This window comes from Hirundo rustica (assembly GCF_015227805.2).
Source record: "Hirundo rustica isolate bHirRus1 chromosome 1 unlocalized genomic scaffold, bHirRus1.pri.v3 SUPER_1_unloc_3, whole genome shotgun sequence".
In the NCBI taxonomy this organism is placed as follows: domain Eukaryota; kingdom Metazoa; phylum Chordata; class Aves; order Passeriformes; family Hirundinidae; genus Hirundo; species Hirundo rustica.
The window spans coordinates 54,857-81,440 of record NW_026690166.1 but is presented as its reverse complement, the minus strand read 5'-3'; the positions used below and the strand labels follow the sequence as shown (position 1 = coordinate 81,440).

At 52.8% G+C, this 26,584-nt stretch overlaps 2 protein-coding genes across 2 annotated transcripts; both read right to left on the bottom strand.

Moving 5' to 3' along the window:
• Positions 1–6,556: 6,556 nt before the first annotated feature.
• Positions 6,557–26,219, bottom strand: CCDC12 (coiled-coil domain containing 12). Its single transcript, XM_040091445.2, has 7 exons — positions 26,081–26,219; positions 16,991–17,061; positions 10,333–10,412; positions 8,990–9,051; positions 7,924–7,958; positions 7,456–7,532; positions 6,557–7,221 (listed from the first exon to the last, which is right to left on the bottom strand). The coding sequence occupies exons 1-7, from the start codon at positions 26,204–26,206 to the stop codon at positions 7,142–7,144; spliced, it is 531 nt and encodes a 176-aa protein (XP_039947379.1). The 5' UTR covers positions 26,207–26,219; the 3' UTR covers positions 6,557–7,141.
• On the bottom strand, positions 11,656–16,450 carry LOC131378462 (uncharacterized). Its single transcript, XM_058424255.1, has 2 exons — positions 14,283–16,450; positions 11,656–14,201 (listed from the first exon to the last, which is right to left on the bottom strand). The coding sequence occupies exon 1, from the start codon at positions 15,506–15,508 to the stop codon at positions 14,537–14,539; it is 972 nt and encodes a 323-aa protein (XP_058280238.1). The 5' UTR covers positions 15,509–16,450; the 3' UTR covers positions 11,656–14,201; positions 14,283–14,536.
• Positions 26,220–26,584: the final 365 nt, after the last annotated feature.

The following is a 26,584-nucleotide window of genomic DNA, read 5'->3' as shown; positions in this document are numbered from 1 at the left end:
TCCGAGCCCCTGGCAGGGCCTGAAGGGGCTCCAGGAGAGCTGCAGAGGGGCTGGGGACAAGGGCTGGAGGGACAGGACACAGGGAATGGCTCCCACTGCCAGAGAGCAGGGATGGATGGGAGATTGGGAATTGGGATTCCTGGCTGGGATGGAATTCCCAGAGCAGCTGTGGCTGCCCCACAGTGGGATGAATGGGATGGGAAGGATGGAGGAATTGATTTCCATGGAATAATCAGCAGCTTGGTTGCCGTAGGGAATTCCGTCATTCCCACTTTTCCTGAGGGGAAAGCAGGACGTGAATTCCCAATAAACGCTGCCTGGTTTTTCTCCCCTTTGGAAAACAAGGGTAACAAAGGAAGAACTTCCCCGTTTTCCACTTGGATGGAAGCTGAATCCAGGGATGGTCAGACCATTGGATAATCCCGAGGGTTAGGAATTTGTAGGAATTCTTGAGAGGGATTTAGGGTTTGGTGCTTCTGGGGCAGGGAAGAGTGATTGGGAGAGATGGGAATTGGGAAGGAATTCCTGGCTGGAATTCCTAGGGAAGCTGTGGCTGCCCCTGGATCCCTGGAAGTGTCCAAGGAAAAGCTGGATCACCCTGGGACAGTGGGAGCTGTCCCTGCCATGGCAGGGGTGGCACCGGATGGGATTCAGGATCCCTTCCCACCCAAAGCATTCCATGATTCCATGAGCTTGCAATGGCCAAAGGGACACGAGTTCCACACTCCCCATCCATGAGGGATGGACATGGGATGAGGAGAGGAGAGGACAGAAGGAACCGGCTCCAAGTTTGGACTTCCTCTGAACTTCCTTGGAGCGACCAGAGGCAGAAAAGCAGCTGGAAGTGGGACATGGGCAGCAGGAGCGGCTCTCCATGCAGGAATTCCCTTTGGATGTGACAGACCCTGATCCCAGCAGGAATGTGCTCCTCCCTGCCCAGGGCTCCGGGAATTCGGAGCAGGTGCCGGAGCAAATCCCACGGGCTGTGTCCAGCAGAGGCTGCACCACCACGCTCCAACACCCAGATCTTCCATTCTTCCTGCCGCAGGCGTGGGCAAACTTCCCAAGGCAATTCCTGCAACGTTGGCTGGAAGAGCTGAACAACAAACAAACGGGGCAGGGGGATAGAAGGATGGAAAAGTCCCGGGATAATTATCCCGGTTGGAATTTCACTGGAGACACTGGCCAGGTGCCAGGGCAGGGGGCAGCTCTGCAGCAGGGGGAGGGTCTCATCCCTTTGGAAGGTGCCAAAGAATTCCAGGAGCTGCCCATCCCCACCCCCTCAGAGGCCATTTCCGCTCCCAATTCCCACATCCGAGTATCCTCTACGGCAGGGAACATCCCATGGGATCCCTACTGCCACGGAATTCCCAAACCCCAGCCATCAACCACCCCAGAGCATCTCAGGGAGCCCCCCGGAAACAGCCAAGCATTTTCCAAGCATCCCAAATGTTTGAGGAAAAGAAAAGCATTCCCAGCAGCTCTGCTCAGACATTCCAAAGGAAAAATACCCGGGAACCTGCTTTGGAAGCCTGGGACCCATAGAGTCCCAGGGACAGCAGAGGGATTTGATTCCAGAAGCAACAACGATCCCAAATCCCACCCCGGAGCTGAAATCCCACAAACCCTCGGTTTGGGCAGAGCCCGGCCGGGAACGCCACAAAAGGAATTTCAGCAGCTGTCAAAAAACTGGGAATTCCTTTCATGTCCCTGCAGCAGATGGACACTTGGAAGCCGGACCTCGGCCGTGGGTGTGACCACCCCGAAAGCACGGCCTGGAGGGCCCAGGGATGGGGATGAAGGCTCCTCTCCCGTCATCCCAGCAGGTTGGAGAATCCCAACCCCTCCAGCACTCCGGGGCCACTCCTGCTTCGTGTCACGGAGCCGTCAGAGGCTCCTCCAAATTCCAGCCCACCCTGGTGCCTTTTATCCCGGCCAAGAGCATCCCAGGGCCTGGTTTTTATAGGACAGAGGGATGTCAGAACTTGCAAGGCCGGAGCGCGGAGAACACAGGAGGGAATCCCATGGAAAGAGGCAGGAGGTGGCATTTCCAAGGAGGAGAGAAAGAAACATCCCAGTTTTTAAAAGGCCAGAATGTTGGCGGGGGATAATCCAGAGGGAAGGGCCGGGAGGATCCTGAGGGATGGATTCGACCCCGGTGTCGGTTTGGGGCCGTGCCGGTGCCGTCCACGTTTTCCCGACAAAAGGCAGCGAGATCAGGCTCCAAAACAGCCAGAGGAAAAGAGATTTTCCTATGGATGAAGGATTTTCCATACAGGGATCCCTGTCCCATTCCAGGATCATCGTCCCGTGCTGGGATCCCTGTCCCACACTGGGATTTTTGTCCCATGCCAGGATCCCTCTCCTGTACAGAGACCCCATTCCTATGCCAGGATCCCTGTCAGGATCCGTGTCCCTCACTGGGATCCCTGTTCCACACTGAAATCCCAGTCCCACTCCATGATCCCTGTCCTGTGCCAGCACCCCAATCCCATTCCAAGATCTGCGTCCCGTGCCAGGATCCCACTCCCATCCTTGGATCCCTGCCCTATGCAGTGATCCCAATCCTACACCAGGACATCAGTCCCACACCAGGATCCCACTCCCATGCCAGGATCCCAATCCCATAGAGGAATCCCACTCCCATGCCATGCTCCCAATCCCGTGCCATGCTCCCAATCCCATGATGAGTTCCCGTTCCCATGCTGGGATCCCATTCCCCTATCAGAATCCCAATCCCATGCCAGGATCCCATTCCCATGCCAGGATCCCATTCCCATGCCAGGATCCCATTCCCATACCATCATCACACTCCTATGCCAGGATCCCATTCCCATGCCAGGATCCCATTCCCATGCCAGGATCCCAATCCCATGCCAGGATCCCATTCCCATGCCAGGATCCCAATCCCATGATGGGTTCCAATTCCCATGCCGGGATCGCACTCTCATGCCAGGATCCCATTCCCATACCATGATCCCATTCCCATGCCAGGATCCCATTCCCATGCCAGAATCCCATTCCCATGCCAGGATCCCATTCCCATGCCAGGATCCCATTCCCATACCATGATCCCATTCCCATGCCAGGATCCCATTCCCATACCATGATCCCACTCCCATGCCAGAATCCCATTCCCATGCCAGGATCCCATTCCCATGCCAGGATCCCATTCCCATGCCAGGATCCCAATCCCATGCCAGGATCCCAATCCCATGCCAGGATCCCATTCCCATGCCAGGATCCCAATCCCATGCCAGGATCCCATTCCCATGCCAGGATCCCAATCCCATGATGGGTTCCAATTCCCATGCCGGGATCCCATTCCCACACCAGAACCCCAATCCCATGCCATGATCCCACTCCCATGCCAGAATCCCATTCCCATGCCAGGATCCCAATCCCATGCCAGGATCCCATTCCCATGCCATGATCCCACATCTGTCCAGGGCTCTGGGGTTGATCCTCGCCTCATTTCAGCCTGGGATAAAAGTGGAAAACACACGGGAAAGGGAAAATCCAGGATATTTCATTTGAGGTTTTGTCCTAAATCAAAACTGGGATTGTTCATTTCCAAGTCAGCTTTTCCGAAAATTATCCCTTCAGGAACTGGGAGAAGTCGTGCCCGGAACTGGAGCCAGTTTAAAGGGAATTTTTTCCCTTGAAAGTCAATGAGGGGAAAATCTTCTGCTTCCCACCTTTGGTCTGGCTTCAGCCAGGGATGGATGGATGATGGATGGATGGATGGATGGATGGATGGATGGATGGATGGATGGATGGATGATGGATGGATGGATGATGGATGGATGGATGGATGGATGGATGGATGGATGGATGATGGATGGATGGAGGAATGGATGATGGAGGGATGGATGATGGAGGGATGGATGGATGATGGATGATGGATGGATGGATGGATGGATGGATGATGGATGGATGGATGGATGATGGATGATGGATGGATGGATGGATGGATGGATGGATGGAGGGATGGATGGATGGATGGATGGAGAAAGGGATGGATGGAGGGAGAAAGGGATGGATGGAGGGATGGAGGGATGGATGGATGGATGGATGGATGGATGGATGGATGGATGGATGGAGGGATGATGGATGGATGGATGGATGGATGGAGGGAGGGATGGATGGATGGATGGATGGAGGGAGGGATGGATGGATGGAGGGAGGGATGGATGGATGGATGGATGGATGGATGGATGGATGGATGATGGATGGATGGATGGATGGAGGGATGGATGGATGGATGGATGGATGATGGATGGATGGATGGATGGATACATGGATGGATGGATGGATGGATGATGGATGGATGGATGATGGATGGATGGACGGATGGACGGATGGATGGAGGGATGGAGGGATGGATGGAGGGATGGATGGATGGATAAATGGATGGATGGATGGATGGATGGATGATGGATGGAGAAAGGGATGGAGGGATGGATGAATGATGGATGGAGGGATGGATGGAGGGATGGATGGATGATGGATGGAGGGATGGATGGATGGAGAAAGGGATGGATGGATGGATGGAGGGATGAGAATTCCAGCTGGCAGCATCCCAGTCAGGGACGCAAAGCCTGGCTTTATCCGGATTCCAGCTGTTGGGAACAGCCGGACACGGCACACTTTTGTGCATGGAGATCTGCTGACATCTACAGGGCATTCCAGAGACTCCACGGCTCCATGGAATCAGGGAATTCCAGAACGATTTGGGTTGCAAGGGAACCTCAGGATCATCCCATCCATCCCAATTCCATGGGCAGTGACACCTCCCACTATCCCAGGCCGCTCCAAGCCCGGTCCAACCTGTCTTGGACACTTCCAGGGATGGAGCAGACGCAGCATCCCCTGATGGAACCTTCCCACGGATTTTCCAGAAATATTTTGCCCCAGCACAAGGGTGAGGGGCACTTGGATGTCTCCCATCCAAGGAAAAATGGGGAAAAACACCAAACACACCCTATAGGGAGATGGTCGGGCTCCCAGCCCAGGGGTTTTCCAGTCAGAGAATCCGGAAGAAATCTAGAGGGAATCCGGAGGGAATCTGGAGGGTATCCAGAGGGAATCCGAGGGAATCCAGAGCCTGGCCCAGCTGGGGGCAGCTCTCCCGCTGCTCCATGGAATGTCCCCGTCCCTGTTGTCCCCACGCACCTGGAATGGCCTCAAACACCGGGAAAGGGAGAGCCAAGGAGAAGGAAGGAAGGAAGGAAGCTGGGAATGGAGGAGGAATCATGGAATTTTCCAGCTGCTCTTTGCTCCCAGGCATCCCCTGGAAGGAGGAATGGGGCTCTGGCAGTTGGGAAATCCGCATGGAGGAGCATGGAGCAGTGGGAAGCAGCAGATCCTGGCACAGGGACAAGGATCCATCGCCCTGGGAATGATCCACCGGGAAAAAAGCAGCAGGATGTGGGAATTACCAGGAGCAGCTCTTCTTATCCCAGCTGGAATCTTGTGTTGGCACCAGATGTTTCCCCTCGGGATGAAACTCTTCCGAATCACATCCAGAGGGTTCCGGCACCATCCTGCAAGGTCTCCCAGAGACACAATAAAGTTTTCCAGGGAAAACGCAGGATCAGCTTGGCAGATCCCACCCGCTCACCTTTTCCAGAGGCACAGGGTCGGGATCACCCCGGGAACCGGGATCACACAATAACTGGGATCAGCCCATCCCAGGAATTGTGCTGGACCTGCTGTAGCCACCTCCAATTTCCATGGATTCAATCCCACAGCTCCTCCTCCAATTTCCATAGCTTCAATCCCACCATTCCTCCAATTTCCATGGATTCAATCCCACTGCTCCTCCTCCAACTTCCATGGATTCAATCCCACTGCTCCTCCTCCAACTTCCATAGATTCAATCCCACCGTTCCTGCAATTTCCATGGATTCAATCCCACTGCTCCTCCTCCAACTTCCATGGACTCAATCCCACTGCTCCTCCTCCAACTTCCATGGACTCAATCCCACTGCTCCTCCTCCAACTTCCATGGACTCAATCCCACTGCTCCTCCAACTTCCATGGACTTAATCCCACTGCTCCTTCTCCAACTTCCATGGATTCAATCCCACTGCTTCTCCTGCAACTTCCATGGGTTCAATCCCACTGCTCCTCCTCCAACTTCCATGGATTCAATCCCACTGCTCCTTCTCCAACTTCCATGGGTTCAATCCCACTGCTTCTCCTGCAACTTCCATGGATTCAATCCCACTGCTTCTCCTGCAACTTCCATGGATTCAATCCCACTGCTCCTTCTTCAACTTCCATGGATTCAATCCCACTGCTTCTCCTGCAACTTCCATGGGTTCAATCCCACTGCTTCTCCTGCAACTTCCATGGGTTCAATCCCACTGCTTCTCCTGCAACTTCCATGGATTCAATCCCACTGCTCCTCCTCCAACTTCCATAGATTCAATCCCACTGTTCCTGCAATTTCCATGGATTCAAACCCACTGCTCCTTCTCCAACTTCCATGGATTCAATCCCACTGCTCCTCTTCCCATTCCTCTGCAGAACAAGTGACAACTTTTTCCACATGGAATTGTTTTATTAGGAAAAGATCCGTTAACAATAAAAAACCCCAAGAGGAGGAGCTCCTGGAGGGTCGGGAAATTCCGGGAGCAAAGCAAATCCCACGTGAAACAAACTGCTGGATGCAGAGCAGCCAACAGTTCCCGAGCCACATTCCCGCAGGAATTCCGCGGCTGGCCGTGCACATTCCCAAATACTCAGAGCCTCAAGGAGTCTCTGCACAGGAACAGGAGCACCAATCCCTGGGAAATGATCCTGCTTTTCCAAGGGCTGTTGGCATCTCCCTCCTTTCCCAACGAGCCTGGATTGACCTTTCCGGCCCCATCCCGGAGTTTTCCCATTTTTCCTTGCTCCAAGGAAGTTCCAGCTAACTTGGGGAGTCTTTCCTGCTCCCATCAACCCCCCACAATCCCAGGGAGCTTTTCCATGGAAGCTCCTCAGCAGCCGGCCAGGCTCCTTGGATCTGCCCCTCCTCCGGGCACGGCAGGATTCGGGAATTTCGGGAAAAGCGGTCCCAGACTGGGAAGGGATCTGAGGGACGCGGGGTGGGCGCGAGGCAGATCCGGAGCCCGTTCCCGATGGATTCTCCTCAGTCGGAGTCGCTTCCCTCCTGCTTTGCCGATCCCACCGCCGACGCCAGCTCCCCCTCCTGCCCTTTCAGGCGTTCTCCTGCCGGGAGAAAAGCCATGGAGAAGGGATGGAACGGCTGGATCGGGAGTGACCCGGTGCGCGACCCCGAAACCCTTCCCTTGGCACATCCCAGGTGCTCCTGGAGCCTTCCTTGGGAAGCTCCATGGGACCAACATCTTCCCACACGGATCGTGGAATCCGTGAGAGCTCCCAGCATGGATCACGGAATCCCTCTGGAACGATCCACCCCATTCCCACGGCTCCGGAACGCACGGATCAGCTCCGCGATGGCTCTCTGCGTCCTCTTCTCCAGCTTTTCCAGCTTCTTGGACACATCCCGCTTCAAATCCCTGGGAGGAGAGTGACAAGGTCGGGGACAATTCCGTGGCCAGGCAGACACCGCCTTTCCCGGTGGGAATTCCTTCCCTTTGCCGAGCGCCACCACTCCAAACCCAACCCACCCCTCGGTGACAAGCATTCCAAAGAATCGGCAGGAAAAGGGAATTGTGCCTGCCTCCACAGCCAGGCGGGTTTTCCGATTCCGTGGAATCACGGAATGCTTGGGGGTTGGAAGGGCCCTTAAAGATCCGCTCATTCCAACCTCCCACGGGATTTTCCTGGCATTTTTAACCCTCAAATCGGGTTTTCCTGGATATTCCCAGCACAGCCTCAAGGTGTTGGAACCCCTCCCCGCTGATTCCTGCACCCTTTTCCCGGGAGCAGCATTCCACAGGCACTCACCAGTCGGGTTTCCTGGGAGCCAAGTTTGCCAAATCCTAGGGAAGGAGAGGAGACATCAGTGAAAGCCAAAGGCAACATTCCAGCCTGGACCTGGCACGGAGCAGCTCCGGATTCCCAGATCCAGATTTCCAGCTCCGGATTCCCAGATCCAGATTTCCAGCTCCAGATTCCCAATATGGATTTCCAGCTCCAGATCTCCCAATCCAGGGTTCCAGTTCTGGATTTCCCAATCTGGACTTCCCAATCCGTATTTCCCAATCCAGTTATCCAGCTCTGGATTCTCAGATCCTGATTTCCAGCTCTGGAATCCCAATATGGTTTTTCAGCTCCAGATCTCCCAGTCCAGGGTTCCAGCTCTGGATTTCCCAATCCGGACTTCCCAATCCCGATTCCCATATCCGGATTCCCATATCCAGATCTCTCAATCCAAATTTCCAGCTCTGGATCCCCAGATCTGGATTTCCAGATCCAAGTTTCCCAATCTGGATTTCCCAATATGGACTTCCCAGATCCAGATTTCCAGCTCTGGATTTCCAGATCCGGATTTCCAGCTCCGGATTCTCAGATCCAGATTTCCAGCTCCGGATTCCCAATATGGATTTCCAGCTCCAAGTTTCCCAATCTGGATTTCCCAATATGGACTTCCCAGCTCCAGATTCCCAGATCCAGATTTCCAGCTCTGGATTCCCAGATCCTGATTTCCAGCTCTGGATCTCCCAATCTGGATTTCCGGTTCCGGATTTCCAGTTCTGGATTCCCATATCTGGATCTCTCAATCCAGATTCCCAGCTCCCAGTTCCCAGATCCTGATTTCCAGCTCTGGATCTCCCAATCTGGATTTCCAGCTCCAGATTTCCCAATCCAGATTTCCGGCTCTTAATTCCCACGTTTAGACTCCCACCAGACTTCCAGCTCCAGATTTCCCAGATCCTGATTTCCAGCTCTGGATCTCCCAATCTGGATTCCCAGATCCAGATTTCCAGCTCTGGATTCCCATATCCGGATTTCCCAGATCCTGATTTCCAGCTCCGGATTTCCCAAGAATTCCAGCTCCAGCTTTACCTACCACCTCATCAATGATGGGCTCCGGCTTGGCCGCTTCCAGCTGCTCCTTCACCGTGTCCTCCACTAGATGGGGAAACAGGATCAGTGTTGGAAAACCGGGAATTCCACCAGCGCTCCAGGCTCGGCTCCCAAAAGCTTCCCTAAAACCCCATTCCCACAGCTTTCCTCAAAAACCCGGCGCCCGCAGGTGAGAACATCCCTTCGGCATCCAAACCCTTCCGGAGACTCCTAAAAAAGATCTGGGAATGACGGAAATCCCACAAACAGCACCGGCAGCTGGAAGCTGGTTGGGATCAAGGCCTCTTTTCCCAACATCCAAAGGTCTGGAATTTTCCTCTCCCGGACTCACTTCCAGGCCTGGGACACTTTGGAGGAGTCAAGCTCCAGCCCAGGCCATGGGGAAAAGGTCTGGAGATATCCGGGATAATGGGAAAACACTCATGGAAAAAACCACCCACGGAGGGGCCGCGGCACCAGGGAGCACATCCCACTCCAGCACATGGATCTCGTGGAATCAAGGACAACTTCAGCTGGAAAATCCCTCCTGGATTGAATCCAAACATTCCCAGCATTGCCAAGGCCAGCAGCGCCCATGTGCCACATCCACGGGGATTTCAATCCCTCCAGGAATGGGGCTCCACCATCGTGGAACAGCCGGGATTTTCCCAGTATCCAACCTGGTTATTCCCTCTCTTCCCGTCCCTGTTCCCTGGGAGCAGATCCCGATTCCCGCCCGGCTCCCGTCAGGGAACTGTGCAGAGCCAGGTTCCTCCAGAGCCTCTTTCCTCCAGGATAACATTCCCAGCTCCCTCAGGAATTCCTCAGCTCCGTTCCCTTCCCTGGACACGCTCCAGCCTTTCCATATTTTTCCTTCCACATGGAAGCTTTAAGCTCCTACAAAAACACAAGGGAAGGGCAGTGCCAGAATTCCCAGCCATTCCCAACCATTCCCAGCCCTCCCTTTTTATTCAGGGCATTTTCCAAGGGATTTATGCCAGGAAAACTCCACATTTCAGGATCCAGGGAATTCCCCCACTTCTCCCTCAGGTGATTCACGGAAGTTCCGGGGTGAGGAAATTCCTGCCCCAAACGCCCTCGAATCCGGACTGAGATTTCCTTCAAGGTAAGTCCAACAAAAACCGGCCGGAATTTCCGGGAGGCTCTTCCCGGGCGGCTCCTCCGAGGGCGAATCCTTGGATTTAGTGTTCCCACCCCTCTTGTGCAATGCTGGGTGTGAGGGCGACGGGATCAGATATTCCAACCCCTCCGGGCTCCCTCATCCCGGCGGATCTCCCACCTTTCCCAAGCCCTCGCTTCCCTTCCCACATTCCCGGTTTTTCCCACCTGAGGCCGGTTTGGCCGGGGGCAGCTTCCTCTTCTTCAGCTCCTCATCCTCGGGATCGTAATTCCGCAGCTTGATCTCCCTGGGAAAAGCGGGAAGAGCAGTGAGAAAAGTCAGGGATGGCATTCGGGAAATCATGGAATTGTCGAGGCTGGAAAAGCCTCCGAGATCATCCAATCCACTGATCCAGCCAAAGCCACCACGGATCCGCATCCCCAAGTGCCACATCGATGGCTTTCAAATCCCACCAGGAATGGGGATTCCCATTCCCCATTCCATGAGGAATATTCCCAATATCCAGCTGAGCATTCCCTGGCACAGCCTGAGGCCATTCCCTCCTGTTCTGTCCCTGTTCCCCGGGAAAAGATCCCAAATCCCACCTGGCTCCGATCTTTTGGGTCTAAAATCTGGGAATCTCAGGATGGAAACACCAGGGAAGATCCAAAATCATGGGAAAAAAATTCCTTCAGGGAAAGATGGGGGAAAAAAAAAAAAGGATTATTTAGGATACAAGGCAGTTATCCAAGTGTTTCTGGAAGTGCTAAAATCAGGGAGCAAATCCCAGCTCCGGAATGAATGGATGGTGGAGCTGAGGGAATGAGGAACCCAAACATCACCTGGGAGTTTTTCCACGTTTTCATCTCCTCCGGGAAAGCTCCGGAGTCGGGATTGAGCCACAATTCCACGGTATTCCCATTTGGGCTATAATCGGACACCCTCATTCCCATGGGTGATTCCTCACCAGAGCCAAACCCCGTGAGCCTCAAGAGGAATTCCCAAAAAAGCCACGATCCTGGAAAATCCAGCTGGCAGGAGCTCGTCCCACCTCCAGGACGCTCCGGAGGCCGCGGGATCCATGGAACAGCTCAGCCCCCAGGGATAACGGAGGAGGCGAAGTTCATCAACCGCCGAGTATGGGAAAAATCGGGATAAACGCTCCGAGAGAAGCCGAGGAGGTCGGGAAGCAGAGGAGCAGGTTTTTATGGAAAATTCAACCTTGGAAGTCCGAGCGGAGAGCGGGTGGAGAATCCAACCCTTCCCGATCCACCCCACTCCTGCTGGAACGGGAATCTCCCGGCCAAGGATCTGAGCCAGAGTTCCCTGGGAGCGCTGGGAACACCGGGATGCGCTCCAGGACCTCGCTGAGGTGAATGATGGAATTCGAGAATGGAAGAGACCCTTGGGATCCGGGCCACGGGCTGGGACACCTTCCGTGATCCCAGGGTGCTCCAAACCCCACCCTTGGACATTCCCAGAGATCCAGGGGCAGCCACAGCTTCTCTGGGAATTCCAGCTCAGCCCCTGCCCACCCTCCCAGCCAGGAATTCCTTTCCCAAAAAGGAATCGGGAGGATTTGGGGAGTGCAGCATTCCAGAGGGAATCGATGCACCCTGCCGGGGGTTTGGGTCGGGAATATCCCAAATCCACGTTTCCCTCAGGCCCGGAGCTCCTGGCTGAGGGAGCAGGAGGGATCCCAGCTTTTTTTGGGACGAGGCCCTTGGCACCGGCACGCCGGGAATGTGCGGAATGCCCGGAGTGTTCCCGATGGAAACCAGGCCCCTCCGAGCCTGGCTTGTGCCTCACTGTTCCAGCCCCGAGGGTTTCACGGAACAAACAATTCCATGGATTTTTCCACGCCTCCCGGCTGGCCAAATCCTGCCAAAATCCAAAATCCTGCCAAAATCCTTGTGGCAGGAGCACCGGGAATGGCTCTGCCACGAAAAGCCGGAACGGGAATTTCGTCCTGTGTCACGGGCTCCTTGCTCCTGTCGTTATTCCCGAAAAGTCACCCGGGAGCTGCTTCAGGAGCAGCTTCCCAGCTCCCCGAGGATGAGGCAGGAAACCTCCATGAACAGCAGGGAAAATCTATGGAGGTGATGGAATCATCCTGGAACGGGCTGGGCTGGGAGGGATCTGAAGGGTGATCCCATTCCCACCACATTCCATGGGCAGGGACACCTCCCACTGTCCCAGGGTGATCCAAGTGTCCAGCCTGGCCTTGAACGATTCCAGGGATCCAGGGGCAGCCACAGCTTCCCTGGGAATTCCATCCCCACCCTCCCAGCCAGGAATTCCTTCCCAAGATCCCACCCAAATACCTCTTTTTCCAGCGGGAAGCCATTCCCTGTGTCCTGTCCGTCCATCCCGTGTCCCCAGTCCCTCTCCAGCTCTCCTGGAGCCTTGGAAGGGGCTCTGAGCTCTCCCTGGATCTTTCCCTTCTCCAGCTGAACATTCCCAGTTTTCCCAGAGCAGAGGGGCTCCAGCCACGGGAGCAGCTCCATGGGATTCTCTGGATTTACTCCAGCCACGGCACCGAAGGAGGAACAGGCAGAGATCCAGGAGAATCCACCCCGAAGGAAAAGCTCTTCCCTGGAAAATCTGCTCCTGCCCAAGCTCCCGAGCGTGTCCAAACCCGTCCTGCTCCCGGAGTGGCTCCAGAAGGAAGGAATCCCAAAAAATTCCCACCGAGCTGGCCAGGCCGGTTGGTTTTCCAGGATGTGCTCCCTGCTGGAGCAAAGGCTGGGAGACATCCAGGCGCTCCTGGAGAAGATCCCAGATCCAGCAGGATTCCCGTCGCTTCCCACAGGGTTTTCCCAAGCACCAGGTGGACACCGGGAATTTCAACCTCCATTAAAAATGAAAGGAAAGCGGGACAAGCCCCACATTCCACGCGGAGCACGGGATCCTGCTGGAGCTGGAGGATATTCCCAAAGCATTCCCAGCCCGGCCACGCCGGGAATCCCGACGTTGGAACGAGGACAAGCCTCGTCCAGGTTTTCCTGCCGCTCCTCCGGGTTGGGATGGATCCAAACCCAACTCCCAGCCTGGAGGTTCAACCCAAAGGAGCCCTGGAGGCACCTTGGGAGCACCGAGATGGCCGCGGGATAACCTCAGGAATTCCCAGGATCAGATCCACAATCCCAGCACGGAGCCAGCGCGAGGATTGGGAGCAGAAAGGTGCTCCGGACCCGCTGCCGTTCCCGGGAATTCTCCCCCAGGAAGTCTGAGCACCCAAAAATTCATTCCCAAAACGCCGGCGGTGAGGGGTGAATCCCCAGGAATGATTCCTGGAAAAAAAGCGGAGCGCCGGGAAGAGCCAAGGAATGCGGAGCCAAGGGCTGGAAGGAGCAGGGCGTCACCCCTGGAGGCTCCCGGGGAAATTCCAGGATCATCCGCAGCCTCTCCACAGGTCTGGGATCAAGGGAAGCTTCCCTAGGGATGGATCAGCTCCATCCAGAGGGAAAACCCACAGCGTCCTCCAGCTCCAGAGGCCCAAAACATGGATCAGAACCTTCGGGATGGAAGGAATTTTCCCAGCCCGGATCCCAGAGCTCCCAGCTTCCAGGGGGATTCAATCCCTGTTTTCCAGATTGGAGCAAAATGTGGCAGTTCCCAGCTTTGCCCACTCCCATTCCCATTTCCTGAGCACATTCCCGATGGGAAGGGACCCCTGGGATGCTCCATGTCCGTGTCCAAGCGGGAGCAGATCCCGGGAAGCGTCAATCAAATCAACTCCTCCTGAATTTCCTCCGGATTTTTTTTTTTTCCCGCCCCCATTCTTTTCCTCCTCCTAAACCCCTTCCCTGAGATTTCCAGGGAATGAAGGGAATCACGTCCTGGATTCTCCTGGCCAGCCCAACCCCCTGCCCTCCACCTCCGGAGCAGAATCCCGAGGGATTTGGAGGCAGGGATTAACAAACAAAAGCGCTGCGGACCTGCCGGGTGACATTCCAGAGGGAGGAATTCCTGAGGGAGATCAGGTTTCCCAACCCCCGCTCCTCCCCCGAGCCAGGAGCTGGAACTTCCAAGGATAACTCCGTGTCCAAGCCCAGGGCTGGCTGCGCATTCCCTTTTTCCTAAAGCTGGAAAACTGAGGAATATTTTTTTTTTTTTTTTTTAATCCCATCCCTCTCCAAGCTTTTCCTTGGATTTTTTAGCTCCGTTTTCTGACCAGCTCCGTTGGCACGAGGAGCCCAATTCCAAGGCTCGGCTCTGCGGGATGGGAATTCCAGGCTCCAGCAGGCCCCCGATTCCCAAATCCAGCGTTTTTTACCCCGCGGGAAGGAGGCGGAAAGGCCGAAATCCTCCCACACCCTTTTCCTGGGAAAGGCGGAGCAGCGGCTCCGCTTCCTGCTCCACGCAGAAATCCAAACGCTCCCAATCCAAAGTTTTTCACCGTTCCAGAGAGAATTCCCAGAGCGTGGATCAGGGGATCAGAGCTGGAATTCCTGGGGAGAAGAGCGGGGCTTGACGGGCTGGGAATTCGCGGGAAAACGAGGAGGGGAGAAACGGGATGGGGAGGTTGGAGCGGAGCGGGAACAAAGCGGGAAGCGGCCAAAAAAATGGGAAAAGCCTTGGGAAAAAGCAGAGCCGAGGGGAGCTTTGTCCTCCCTGCAGCCGCTGGAACAGGAAAGTTGGGAATCTCCATCCCTGTGGAAGCGTCCCAAGCCAGGCTGGACGGGAGCAGCCTGGGATAGAGGGAGCCGTCCCTGCCCACGGAATGGGATCATTCCTGAAGGTCCTTTCCCACCCAAACCATTCCAGGACTCCATGGAATGCCTCCCCCTGGGAATTTTTCCCTGCTCCAGCTTTCCTGGCAGCCCTGGGATGCCACGGGGAGCAGGGGGGGTGTGGGTGGGAATCTCCTGGAAAAACGAGCAGGAGGGGAAAAATGTGGAGGAGGGGGTCGGAGAATCCCAGAATTCCCGGATGGATTGCTGGGAAGGGATTTAGGGATGATCCCATTCCATGGGCAGGGACATTCCCGCTATCCCAAGCTGCTCCAGGCCCTGTCCAACCCGGCCTTGGACACTTCCAGGGATGGAATTTGATGGCATTTCCCCACATCCCAAATGGTTGAGAGGGAATTCCCCAAATCCATTGAAAACCAGAGGGAAAAGCAGGAAAAAAATATCCTTGGATAACTCCACGCCCTGGCAGGGACCTCCAGCTCCTTCTTCCCGGAGTTTTCCCTCTCCAGCCATTCCCAAGGCTGGAATTAGCCGGGAATATGGAGCCTGGGGAGAATCCTGGGGACCCAGAGAGCTTCCAAGCCAATCCATCCTGGAATTCCACACCTGGATGGGCTGGGATGGAGCTGAAGTGAAGCAGCCAGGAGAGAAAATCCCGGGATTTTGCTCCAAACAAACCACGGGATCGTTCCCTGAACCACCACATTCCCTATCCCACAGAATTCCTTCCGCCTGGAAAAGCCAGCCCAGCTCCTGGAAGCGCTTTGGAGGGAGATTCCAGCCAGCAGGATTCCTCCTTTCCCAAATCCAGCCGAAATTCCAGCAGATTTTTCCCCCTTTTCCCCAGGCCAGGAGTGCCCAGCAATTCCCTTTTCCACAGGGAGATCCTTGGGAAATCCAAATCCAAGAGGAAATCAAGGGATGGGCTCTTCCAGATGCAATTCCCACGGGAAAAAGCGGACATCCCACAAGAAAAGCAGAAGGAAATCAAAAGTTGGGAATTATCCAGGCAAAATTTGGGATTCAGACATTCCCATGGAGCAGATTTTGCTGGAATTTGCCTTGGGAAATTCCCTCGGCATCCCAACGAAACAGGCTGAGATGGGAAAGGTGGAAGAGCAGGAAAATCCACCGGGAAGCGAAGTTTTCCCAAAGGATCCCAAGGAATTCCCAAAAGAATTCCACGAATTTGAGGAGAAAGCCGGGATGGAATTTCCCCACTCCGCCTGCCACTTCCTCGGATTTTCCAGGAAATCACCCCGAGGCAGGGGAAGGATTTTTGTGTCTGGATCTGGCAACGGATGAAGGAAAAAATCCACGGAAAAATTTCATTCCCTGGCGCTGCTGAACACCGGGAATGAAACACCGGGAACGCCACAGATCCCTCCAGGCGATTCCCAGCAGCGATTCCCAGGATAAAATCAGCCCAAACCGGGAATTTTTTGGGGGGGGGGATTTGGAGGATGAATCCCTCTCGTTCCAGCCGGGCCTGGATCCGCAGGGGTTGGAAAACCAAGCCGGGTTCCGTCGGCTCCGGAATCCGAGAGCTCCCGATCCTTTTCATTATTCAGGAGCTTCCCGAGATGCCGAGCTCCGGTTTCACCCGGCGCAAATTCCAAGCACGGAAAAGTTCCCTCTCCACCGAGAAACTTGGAGCTTCCAGCCCCAAATCCGCGTGGGATTTTCTCCGCCGGGATTTGCTTTCTCCCCAAAAAAAAAAAAAAAAAAAAAAAAAGGGTTTTCCTCATTTTTTTTCCCCTGGTTCACTCCTCCCACAGAGGGATAAATTTTTTAAGGGATAAATCCACGGGAACAGGGCCGCATTCCACGTTTTCCACCCAAATTTGTGATCCCAAACAAAGACCTGGTGGGATTTTTTTTTTTCCCGGCCTTTGGAATCAGCCGGATCTGCCTCAGCTGGGATTTCCAGGGAAAACAGCCACAAAAATCCACGGAAAACCAGCAATCCCTGCAGGAATGGCTGGGAATTCAGGGAAGCTCCCAACATTTCCTGCTGCCTCAGCCTCAGGTTCTTCCTCCACCCCTCATCCCGAATTATTTCCACCGGATTCCTACGGAAAATTCCCGTTTTCCTATTTAATTTTAATTTCCTATTAGAGAGCCGAGGGAAAAATCCTCCCCGGGAAACACATTCCAGAGGGAAAAGCGGGAATGAAGAAGGAATCACCTGTGCTTGATTGGCTCCTCTTCCTCATCTTCTCTGGGAACTTTGGATTCAGGTTCTTCGCCCTCTTTGTTCTGGGGGGGAAAAAAAAAAAAAAAAATCCGGGATAATCCCTCAGATTTTGGCTTCTCTGGAAAACCGGGAGAACAAACAGCCCCAAAATCCTCCAGGATCGGGATATTTTTTGGGAATTAGAGAAGGGATAAGAAAGGATTTAGGAACGAGTGATGAGAAGCCATGAAAATCTGGGAATTCAAAGAGCGGGATTTCCCTTTTTTTTTGCCCTCCCGAATTTATGGTTTGGGATGGAAAACATGGAATTCCCACAGGGAGCAGGACGACAAAGGAATTCCAGCTCCAGGAAAAGGCTGGAGCGAAATCCAGTTTCTATGGAATAAGTGAAAGAGGCTCCGTTGGCAGCACCAGATCCCGGGAAAAGCAGCGGAATTCCCGCTTCCCTCCATTATCCAGGGCAGGAACAGGGATGGAATTGAGCCCAGGAGGAGCTGGGAATGAGCAGCCATGGAATTCTGGAATCCTGGACGGAAAGCAACTTCCCAAAAAAAGCAGGAGCAGCTCCGGATTTCCCAGGGATGGCAGCGGGGATGGACACGGCAAACTCTGCTCGGCTCCACTGATCCCGACTTTTATTTCCATGGGAAAATCGTTGGGAATGAGGAGATCTCAGCCCTCTGAATTCCCAACTTTTCCCAAAGGCACAAAAACCTCGGATGGGAAGGATGATCCCATTCCACAGGCAGGGAATTCCCATTATCCCAGGCTGCTCCAAGCTGGCCTTGGACGCTTCCAGGGATGAGGCAGCCAGGGAATTCCCTGGGAATTCCATCCCAGCCGGGAATTCCTTCCCAATATCCCACCTCTCGCTGCCCTCTGGTACTGGGATCCACTCCTACCCCTTATCCCAAATCCCTCTCCAGGATCCCGGAATTATCCAGGAATGTTTCCCAAACTGCTGACTCATTCCCCGGATCCCCCTCCATCCAAGCTCCGCTCCACAATCCGGGTTAAAAATTACATTCCCAACAAACAGGGAAGGGAGCCAGGGGCCGGAATTGTTCCGGTTCAGCTCCCGCTCCAAGGGCATGGAAAACGTTCCCAGTTTTTTTCACGGGGAAAACCAATAAGAATCATCCCTAAAATCCCGATTTCTGGTTTAATTCCCTGGGTTTAAGTCCGTTAAGACTTTGGGATAGTCCCAGGAATTCCCTGCTCCTTCAATTCAATAAAAACTGGGAAGAGCCCTCTGGAATTTTCTGCCGGAGCTCCGAGCTGGGTAATGTTTAGCTGCCCTTGAATCCATGGAATTCCAAATCCCTCCCCACATTCCTCTCCTCATGCTCCAGAGCCTGCATCCCCCTCGCTCCTGCTGGAATCTTATCCAGAGGCTTCCAAGATAAGGAAATACTTGGCAAAAATATTCCCAAGGAGCCCTGGCAGCTCCCACTCCTGCTTTTCCCTGGCTGCTGGAATTTTGGGATATTCCAAGCTTCTCCAAAATTCCCCATTCTGGCTTCTTTCCCATTAAATCCAAAGGTTTTTTAAATGCTTGGGGATATTCTTAGAAAATCAAGGGAAAAGTTTTCCAGGGAAGCTGTGGGGGGAAAAATGGCAGGAAAAGAAAATGGCAGGGAAAAAACAGAGGGAAAGAAAAATGGCGGGAAGGGGAAAAAAAGCGAGGAAAAAAGGGCGGGAAAAAAAGGGCGGGAAAGACAAAAAGGGCGGGAAGACAAAAGGTTGGAAAGGAAAAAGGGTGGGAAAGGAAAAAACGGTGGGAAGACGGAGCAGGGAAAAAACAGAGGGAAACAAAAATGGCGGGAAAAAAAAGGCGGGAAAGGGGAAAAGGCGGGAAAGGAAAAAACGGCGAGCACAGCTCTGGATTTCCCAGGGATGGACACAGCCAACGCTGCTCAGCTCCACTGATCCCAGTTTTTATTCCTATGGAGCGGGGCACAGGTGGGAGGAAGGAGATTGCGGCACTCCCGAATTCCCAGAGGGGAATTCCCAACACTTCCTAGGCACAAAAGGCTTGGATGGGAAGGGATCCTAGGGATCATCCCAATCCACGGGCAGGGACAGCTCCCACTGTCCCAGGGTGATCCAGCTTTTCCTTGGACACTTCCAGGGATCCAGGGGCAGCCACAGCTACCCTAGGAATTCCAGCCAGGAATTCCTTCCCAATTCCCATCTCTCCCAACCACTCTTCCCTGCCCCAGAAGCACCAAACCCTAAATCCCTCTCGAGAATTCCTACAAATTCCTAACCCTCGGGATTATCCAATGGTCTGACCATCCCTGGATTCAGCTTCCATCCAAGTGGAAAACGAGGAAGTTCTTCCTTTGTTACCCTTGTTTTCCAAAGGGGAGAAAAACCAGGCAGCGTTTATTGGGAATTCACGTCCTGCTTTCCCTCAGGAAAAGTGGGAATGACAGAATTCCCTACAGCAACCAAGCTGCTGATTATTCCATGGAAATCAATTCCCCAATCCTTCCCATCCCATTCATCCCACTGCGGGGCAGCCACAGCTGCTCTGGGAATTCCAGCCCAGCCAGGAATCCCAATTCCCAATCTCCCATCCATCCCTGCCCTCTGGCACTGGGAGCCATTCCCTGTGTCCTGTCCCTCCAGCCCTTGTCCCCAGTCCCTCTCCAGCTCTCCTGGAGCCCCTTCAGGCCCTGCCAGGGGCTCGGAGCTCTCCCTGGAGCCTTCTCCTCTCCAGGGGAACATTCCCAGCTTTCCCAGAGCGGAGGGGTTCCAGCCCCGGGAGCAGCTCCAGGATCTCCTCTGGATTTGCCCCAGCAGCTCCAGGCCCTTCCTGCCCTGAGGATCCCATCCCTGGATCCGTGGGATCCCACCTGAGCCGTTCCCCTCCTATCTCCAAATCAACGTTCCCGGGCTGGAATTGTTGGGAAGAACCTCCAGGAATGTTTTCCAAGGTGAAACATTTCCCGTGCTCCAACCCCGGGAGCCTTCCCCAAAAAAAAAACCCCAAAAAAAAACCACCCTGGATAGGGAACGGATCCTTCGGAGCCCTCCGGGTGTTTTATCCTGGCTGGAAAAACTTCTCCGGGCTCCGTTTCCACAGCAACACTTTTCCCAAGCCTTCGGCGCGCGATCACGAGGAGCTTTGCTCCGGAAAAACAAATCCCAGTATGGGAAAAAAAAAAAAAACAAACACAAAAAACAACGGGAGAAGCGAGGACGGAATTGCGGGGCCGCGGATTTTTGGGAAAGGGCGGAAAAGTGGGAAAAGCCTGTGGAAAGGAGCGGTGCCGGCCCTTCCTCCCGCTGGGAAGGTGTGGAGGAGCAGGGATGTGGCTCTGGAGCAAATCCAGCCGGGAACAAAAGCTTGGGAATTTGCCAAAAGGAATTTTTCCGGCTCGAGGAACAACGCAGGGATGAGGGAAGGAGCAATGGGAGACCCTTAATTCCCACAAAACCACGGGAAGGCTCCGGCTTTTCGAGGATTTGGGGATCAAATAGGACGAGAAGGAGCTGTGGAGTTCTTGGATTCGGAATTTTGGGATGGAAGAGGGAATCTGAGCCTGGAATTCCCACAGCGATCCCGCCTGGATTTTTGCTGAGGGAACCTTTGGGAATATCAGCAGCGTCCCCCACAGATCTTAAAAGGAGAGGAATTCCCGGGGATTTTCCTGGGAAATTCCCTCGGAGGGGAATTTGGAGCCATCCAATCCCAGAATTTCACAGCAAGGGCAAAAGGAAAAAGGGAAAAGCTGGAAAACCAGGATGTGCCCGACGGGAAATCCCAAGCATCGTCCCAGCAAGGAATTTTATCCTTAAATTACGGGAAAAATCTCTCATCCCCCACTTTCTACAGGAAGAAAGGAAAAGTGGGGATCCCAAAGCAGGAATTCCTAAATTCCCAGATTTTCCCTTAAATTCTCTGGATAATCCTGGAATATATTCCCACAAAAAGCTTTCCCACAGCTCAGCCTCTGCCAGATTCCCGAGGGAATCCGAGCACTGCAGACAAAAGAGGCTGCTGAAGCAGCTTCCCATTTTTCCATGGAATTTCTAAGCAGGAATCTCCTCATTCCATTGATTTATTCTCCTCTCCTGTATTTTTTTTTTTTTTCCACCTAAATTTTTTTGGAGATTTTTCCCTGAGGGAATCTGATCCAGAAACTGAGGGAGCAGACAGAAAAAAATTCCCTTTTTCCCTGTTTTTTGGTGCCTCCACCCCTGAGAAAATCCCAAAAAAAACCCTGGATTTTTCCACAGGCAAGACCCAATCCAGGTTTCTCCACGAACATTCCCATTGTCTTCAGTGGGAATAAGCCCAAATTCCATCCACAAGACATGGGAACGACAGAAAAACTCCAGGAAAAGCGGAATTCCTTAACATAAGGGATGCAAGAAACAGGGAGAATTGGGATATTTCCGGGATATTTTCCTTCTTTCAGCTTCTCCCTAATTTTTAGGAAGTCCTGGACTTCCAAGGATTTTTTTTTTTTTTTTTTTCCTTGAAATGTTTCCCAGAGATCTCAGGCTCGGGATCATTTGCTTTCCCTGGATTTCTGGAATTAGGGCTGGAAAACAAAGGGATGAGCTCTCAAAGGGAACGGAACCAACCAGGAATAAAGGAAAGGGATAAAAGCCAGGGAAAGCCTTTCACAGCTCCCAAAAAATAAAAGCAGGAAAAGCTTCCCAAGGACCTTGAGCTGCTCCACAATAATTGCTGGAATTTTCACCAGCTCGGGATCGTCCTGGGGTGGCTCCTCCTGAAATATCCAGCATTTATTCCCGTTAAAACCTGGAATTCCTGCCGGAATCCCAGCCTCAGCTTTGCTTCCCTATGGATTTCAGGCCTGGAACGTTCTGGGTTCCCTGCTCATGGAATTGATGAGCTTTAAAGCTCCTTCCCAAAAGAAACCCAGGATTTGGGAATTCTGCCAGTCTTTAATAAATGCAGGAATTTCAATCCAAACCTTTCTCACATCACAACAGAATTCCCAGATTTCTTTCTGAGGGTTGGGAATGGCTGAACACTCCCAGAATCTTCCAGGAGGATGGAAATTCTTCCTTCCCTCTGGAATGACACTGGATCCACCCAACTGGAAAAATTTCTTTCCCGCCATTTTATTTTCCTTTCCCGCCATTTTCTTTCCACCCTCCGCTTCCAATCCTTGGAAAATCAGAAATTCTCCATTAAAAACCAAACTTTTCCACAGGAGTTGATTGGAATTCCCTGCCCATGGAACTGGATGAGCTTTAAAGCTCCTTCCCAAAAGAAACCCAGGATTTGGGAATTCTGCCAGCTTTAATAAAGCAGGAATTTCAATCCGAACCTTTCTCACATCACAACAGAATTCCCAGATTTCTTTCTGAGGGCTGGGAATGGCTGAGCTCCCCCAGAATCTTCCAGGAGGATGGAAATCCTTCCTTCCCTCTGGAATGACACTGGATCCATGCAATTGGAAAAATTCCTTTCCCACCATTTTATTTTCCCTGCCATTTTCCTTTCCTGCCATTTCCTTCCCACCCTCAGCTTCCCATCCTTGGAAAATCAGAAATTCTCCGTTAAAAACCAAACTTTTCCACAGGAGTTAATTGGAATTCCCTGCTCATGGAATTGATGAGCTTTAAAGCTCCTTCCCAAAAGAAATCCACGATTTGGGAATTCTGCCAGCTTTAATAAAGCAGGAATTTCAATACGAACCTTTCTCACATCACAACAGAATTCCCAGATTTCTTTCTGAGGGCTGGGAATGGCTGAACACTCCCAGAATCTTCCAGGAGGATGGAAATCCTTCCTTCCCTCTGGAATGACGCTGGATCCACCCAGTTGGAAAAATTTCATTCCTGCCATTTTATTTTCCTTTCCTGCCATTTTCTTTCCACCCCCAGCTTCCAATCCTTGGAAAATCAGGAATTCTCCATTAAAAACCAAACTTTTCCACAGGAGTTGATTGGAATTCCCTGCCCAATGAGCTGGATGAGCTTTAAAGCTACTTCCCAAAAGAAACCCAGGATTTGGGAATTCTGCCAGCTTTAATAAAGCAGGAATTTCAATACGAACCTTTCTCACACCAAGACAGAATTCCCAAATTTCTTCCCTGAGGGCTGGGAATGGCTGAGCTCCCCCAGAATCTTCCAGGAGGATGGAAATCCTTCCTTCCCTCTGGAATGACGCTGGATCCACCCAGTTGGAAAAATTTCTTTCCTGCCACTTTATTTTCCTTTCCCGCCATTTTCTTTCCACCCTCAGCTTCCCATCCTTGGAAAACCAGGAATTCTCCATTAAAAACCAAACTTTTCCACAGGAGTTGATTGGAATTTCCTGCCCAATGAGCTGGATGAGCTTTAAAGCTACTTCCCAAAAGAAATCCAGGATTTGGGGATTCTCCCAGTCTTAGCAATGCAGTAATTCCAATCCAAATCTTCCCCACATCACAACAGAATTCCCAGATTTCTTTCTGAGAGCTGGAAATGACTGAACACTGAATCTTCCAGGAGGATGGAAATTCTTCCTTCCCTCTGCAATGACACTGGATCCATGCAATTGGAAAAATTCCTTTCCCGCCATTTTATTTTCCTTTCCTGCCATTTTCCTTTCCCGCCATTTTCTTTCCACCCTCAGCTTCCCACCCTTGGAAAACCAGGAATTCTCCATTAAAAACCAAACTTTTCCATAGGAGTTGATTGGAATTTCCTGCCCAACGAGCTGGATGAGCTTTAAAGCTACTTCCCAAAAGAAATCCAGGATTTGGGGATTCTCCCAGTCTTAGCAATGCAGTAATTCCAATCCAAATCTTCCCCACATCACAACAGAATTCCCAAAATTCTTCCCTGAGGGCTGGGAATGGCTGAGCTCCCCCAGAATCTTCCAGGAGGATGGAAATCCTTCCTTCCCTCTGGAATGACACTGGATCCACCCAATTGGAAAAATTCCTTTCCCACCATTTTATTTTCCCTGCCATTTTCCTTTCCCACCATTTTCTTTCCACCCCCAGCTTCCCATCCTTGGAAAATCAGAAATTCTCCGTTAAAAACCAAACTTTTCCACAGGAGTTGATTGGAATTCCCTGCTCATGGAATTGATGAGCTTTAAAGCTCCTTCCCAAAAGAAATCCAGGATTTGGGAATTCTGCCAGCTTTAATAAAGCAGGAATTTCAATACGAACCTTTCTCACATCACAACAGAATTCCCAGATTTCTTTCTGAGGGTTGGGAATGGCTGAACACTCCCAGAATCTTCCAGGAGGATGGAAATCCTTCCTTCCCTCTGGAATGACACTGGATCCACCCAGTTGGAAAAATTTCTTTCCTGCCATTTTATTTTCCTTTCCTGCCATTTTCTTTCCACCCTCAGCTTCCAATCCTTGGAAAATCAGGAATTCTCCATTAAAAACCAAACTTTTCCATAGGAGTTGATTGGAATTCCCTGCCCAATGAGCTGGATGAGCTCTAAAGCTACTTCCCAAAAGAAACCCAGGATTTGGGAATTCTGCCAGCTTTAATAAAGCAGAAATTTCAATCCAAATCTTTCCCACACCACGACAGAATTCCCAAATTTCTTCCCTGAGGGCTGGGAATGGCTGAGCTCCCCCAGAATCTTCCAGGAGGATGGAAATCCTTCCTTCTGGAATGACGCTGGATCCACCCAATTGGAAAAATTTCTTTCCCACCATTTTATTTCCCTTTCCCGCCATTTTCCTTCCCACCCTTGGAAAACCGGGAATTCCCCGTTAAAAACCAAAGAGCTGCTTGGAATTCCCTGCCCTAGGAATGGGACGACCTCTAAGGTCCTTCCCAACAAAGCATTCCAGGAAATAAGCGGGAGAAGCAGCCGAGAATTCCCAGCGGGAACGCCGGCACGGCACCCGTGTCTCCACCGCTCATCCCGCAGGGGCTCCGTGTCACTCCTCATTTCCACGGATCCCATCCCAAAGCTCCGGCAAAAAGGGCAAATCCAGCTGGAATTGCGGGAGATGAAAGGAGCCCGGGATGAGGTTTGGGATCCAAAGGAGCCTTTGATCCTTTTTTTAACGGAGAGGGATGAAAAGAGGAAATTACGGGGGAAAAAAAAAAATCTCTGTGTCCATTGCCATGGAGATGGGAATGGCAGGGGAGATTAAGGAGCAGCGGGAAAATCCGATCCCGGCAATTTTCTGCCGGTTTTTTTTTTTTGGGAATTAACCCTCCCGTGGAAAAATCCTGGCGGGAAACGGGGAGATCGTACTCAAGGAAAAGAAGGGGAATCGTTGGAGTGGTTTTCCCATGATTTTGCCTCCTATGGTGACGGGAAAAGTTATGGAATCCTGGGATTCTTGAGGTTGGAGAAGACTCGGAGATGGAGCCGACCGTTCCCAGCACTGATCCGGGTTCCAAGGGCCACATCCACAGGGATTTCAACCCCAACCGGAATTCCAGCCCTGCCCCGGGAGCAGCATCCCAAATATTCTATGGAGGGGGTGAGGGCTGGGAAATCCTCTGTCCCATTGTATCCCAAAGAACCGAGGATCCCAAATATCCCAAATAACTCAGGATCCACGTGGGACCTTCTGACTTCCCCAGCCCTATTCCTATTCCCCCCAAATCCTCAAATCCCATCCCACCACATCCCAAAAAACTCAGGACCTGTCTGGGATCTTCTGACACCCTCAGCCCCATTCCAGTTCCTCTGGGACCCCCAAAATCCCCAACTCCCACCCCATCACATCCCAAATAACTCAGGATCCACGTGGGACCTTCTGACTTCCCCAGCCCTATTCCTATTCCCCCCAAATCCTCAAATCCCGTTCCACCACATCCCAAATAACTCAGGATCCGTCTGGGATCTTCTGATGTGCCCAGCCCCATTCCAGCCCCTCAGGGACACCCAAAATCCTCAAATCCCGCCCCATCACATCCCAAAAAACTCAGGATCTGTCTGGGATCTTCTGACACCCTCAGCCCCATTCCAGTTCCTCTGGGACCCCCAAAATCCCCAACTCCCGCCCCACCACATCCCAGATAACTCAGGCTCCTCTGCCTCTCCACGGGCCCGCTCCAGCCCCTCCGGGCCCCCTCCGAACGCTGTCCCCGCCCTCGCAGCGCCCATCCCGGCCCGACCTGGAGCGTTCGCTGCCTCAGGGCCTTCAGCCGCTCCCGCCGCTTCAGCGCCTCCTCCTCCAGCCGCCCTAAAACCAATCCCTCGGCCTCCTCCCCGGCTTCCATGCCGCCGCCGGGCGCCGCCATCTTGTCGCCCGCGTCCCGCCTGCCGTACAGCGCGCGGCGCGCATGCGCGGCAGGCCGGGCGTGCCGAGCGCCGAGCGTATCGATGGGAGCAATCGATTGAAGGGGGGGTCGTGGTTTTTTTTGGGTGGGGGAGGAGGTAAAAAATGATCCATTAAATATTTGGAAATGCTTCAGAAGGAGAGTAAAAAGGGGAAAGAAGCCGAAACCGTCGAGTTTTGTTCGTTCAGGGTTTTCTCCTGAAGGGAGAGCAAGGCTCAGCCGCGTTAATTAGCGTTAATTATTTGGTGGGGGGGGGGGGGGGGGGGGGGGGCTTTGCCTTCCTCACCCCCTTTATGAACAGGGGAATGTGGGAATAGGAAGGAAAAGCAGACGGGGAAC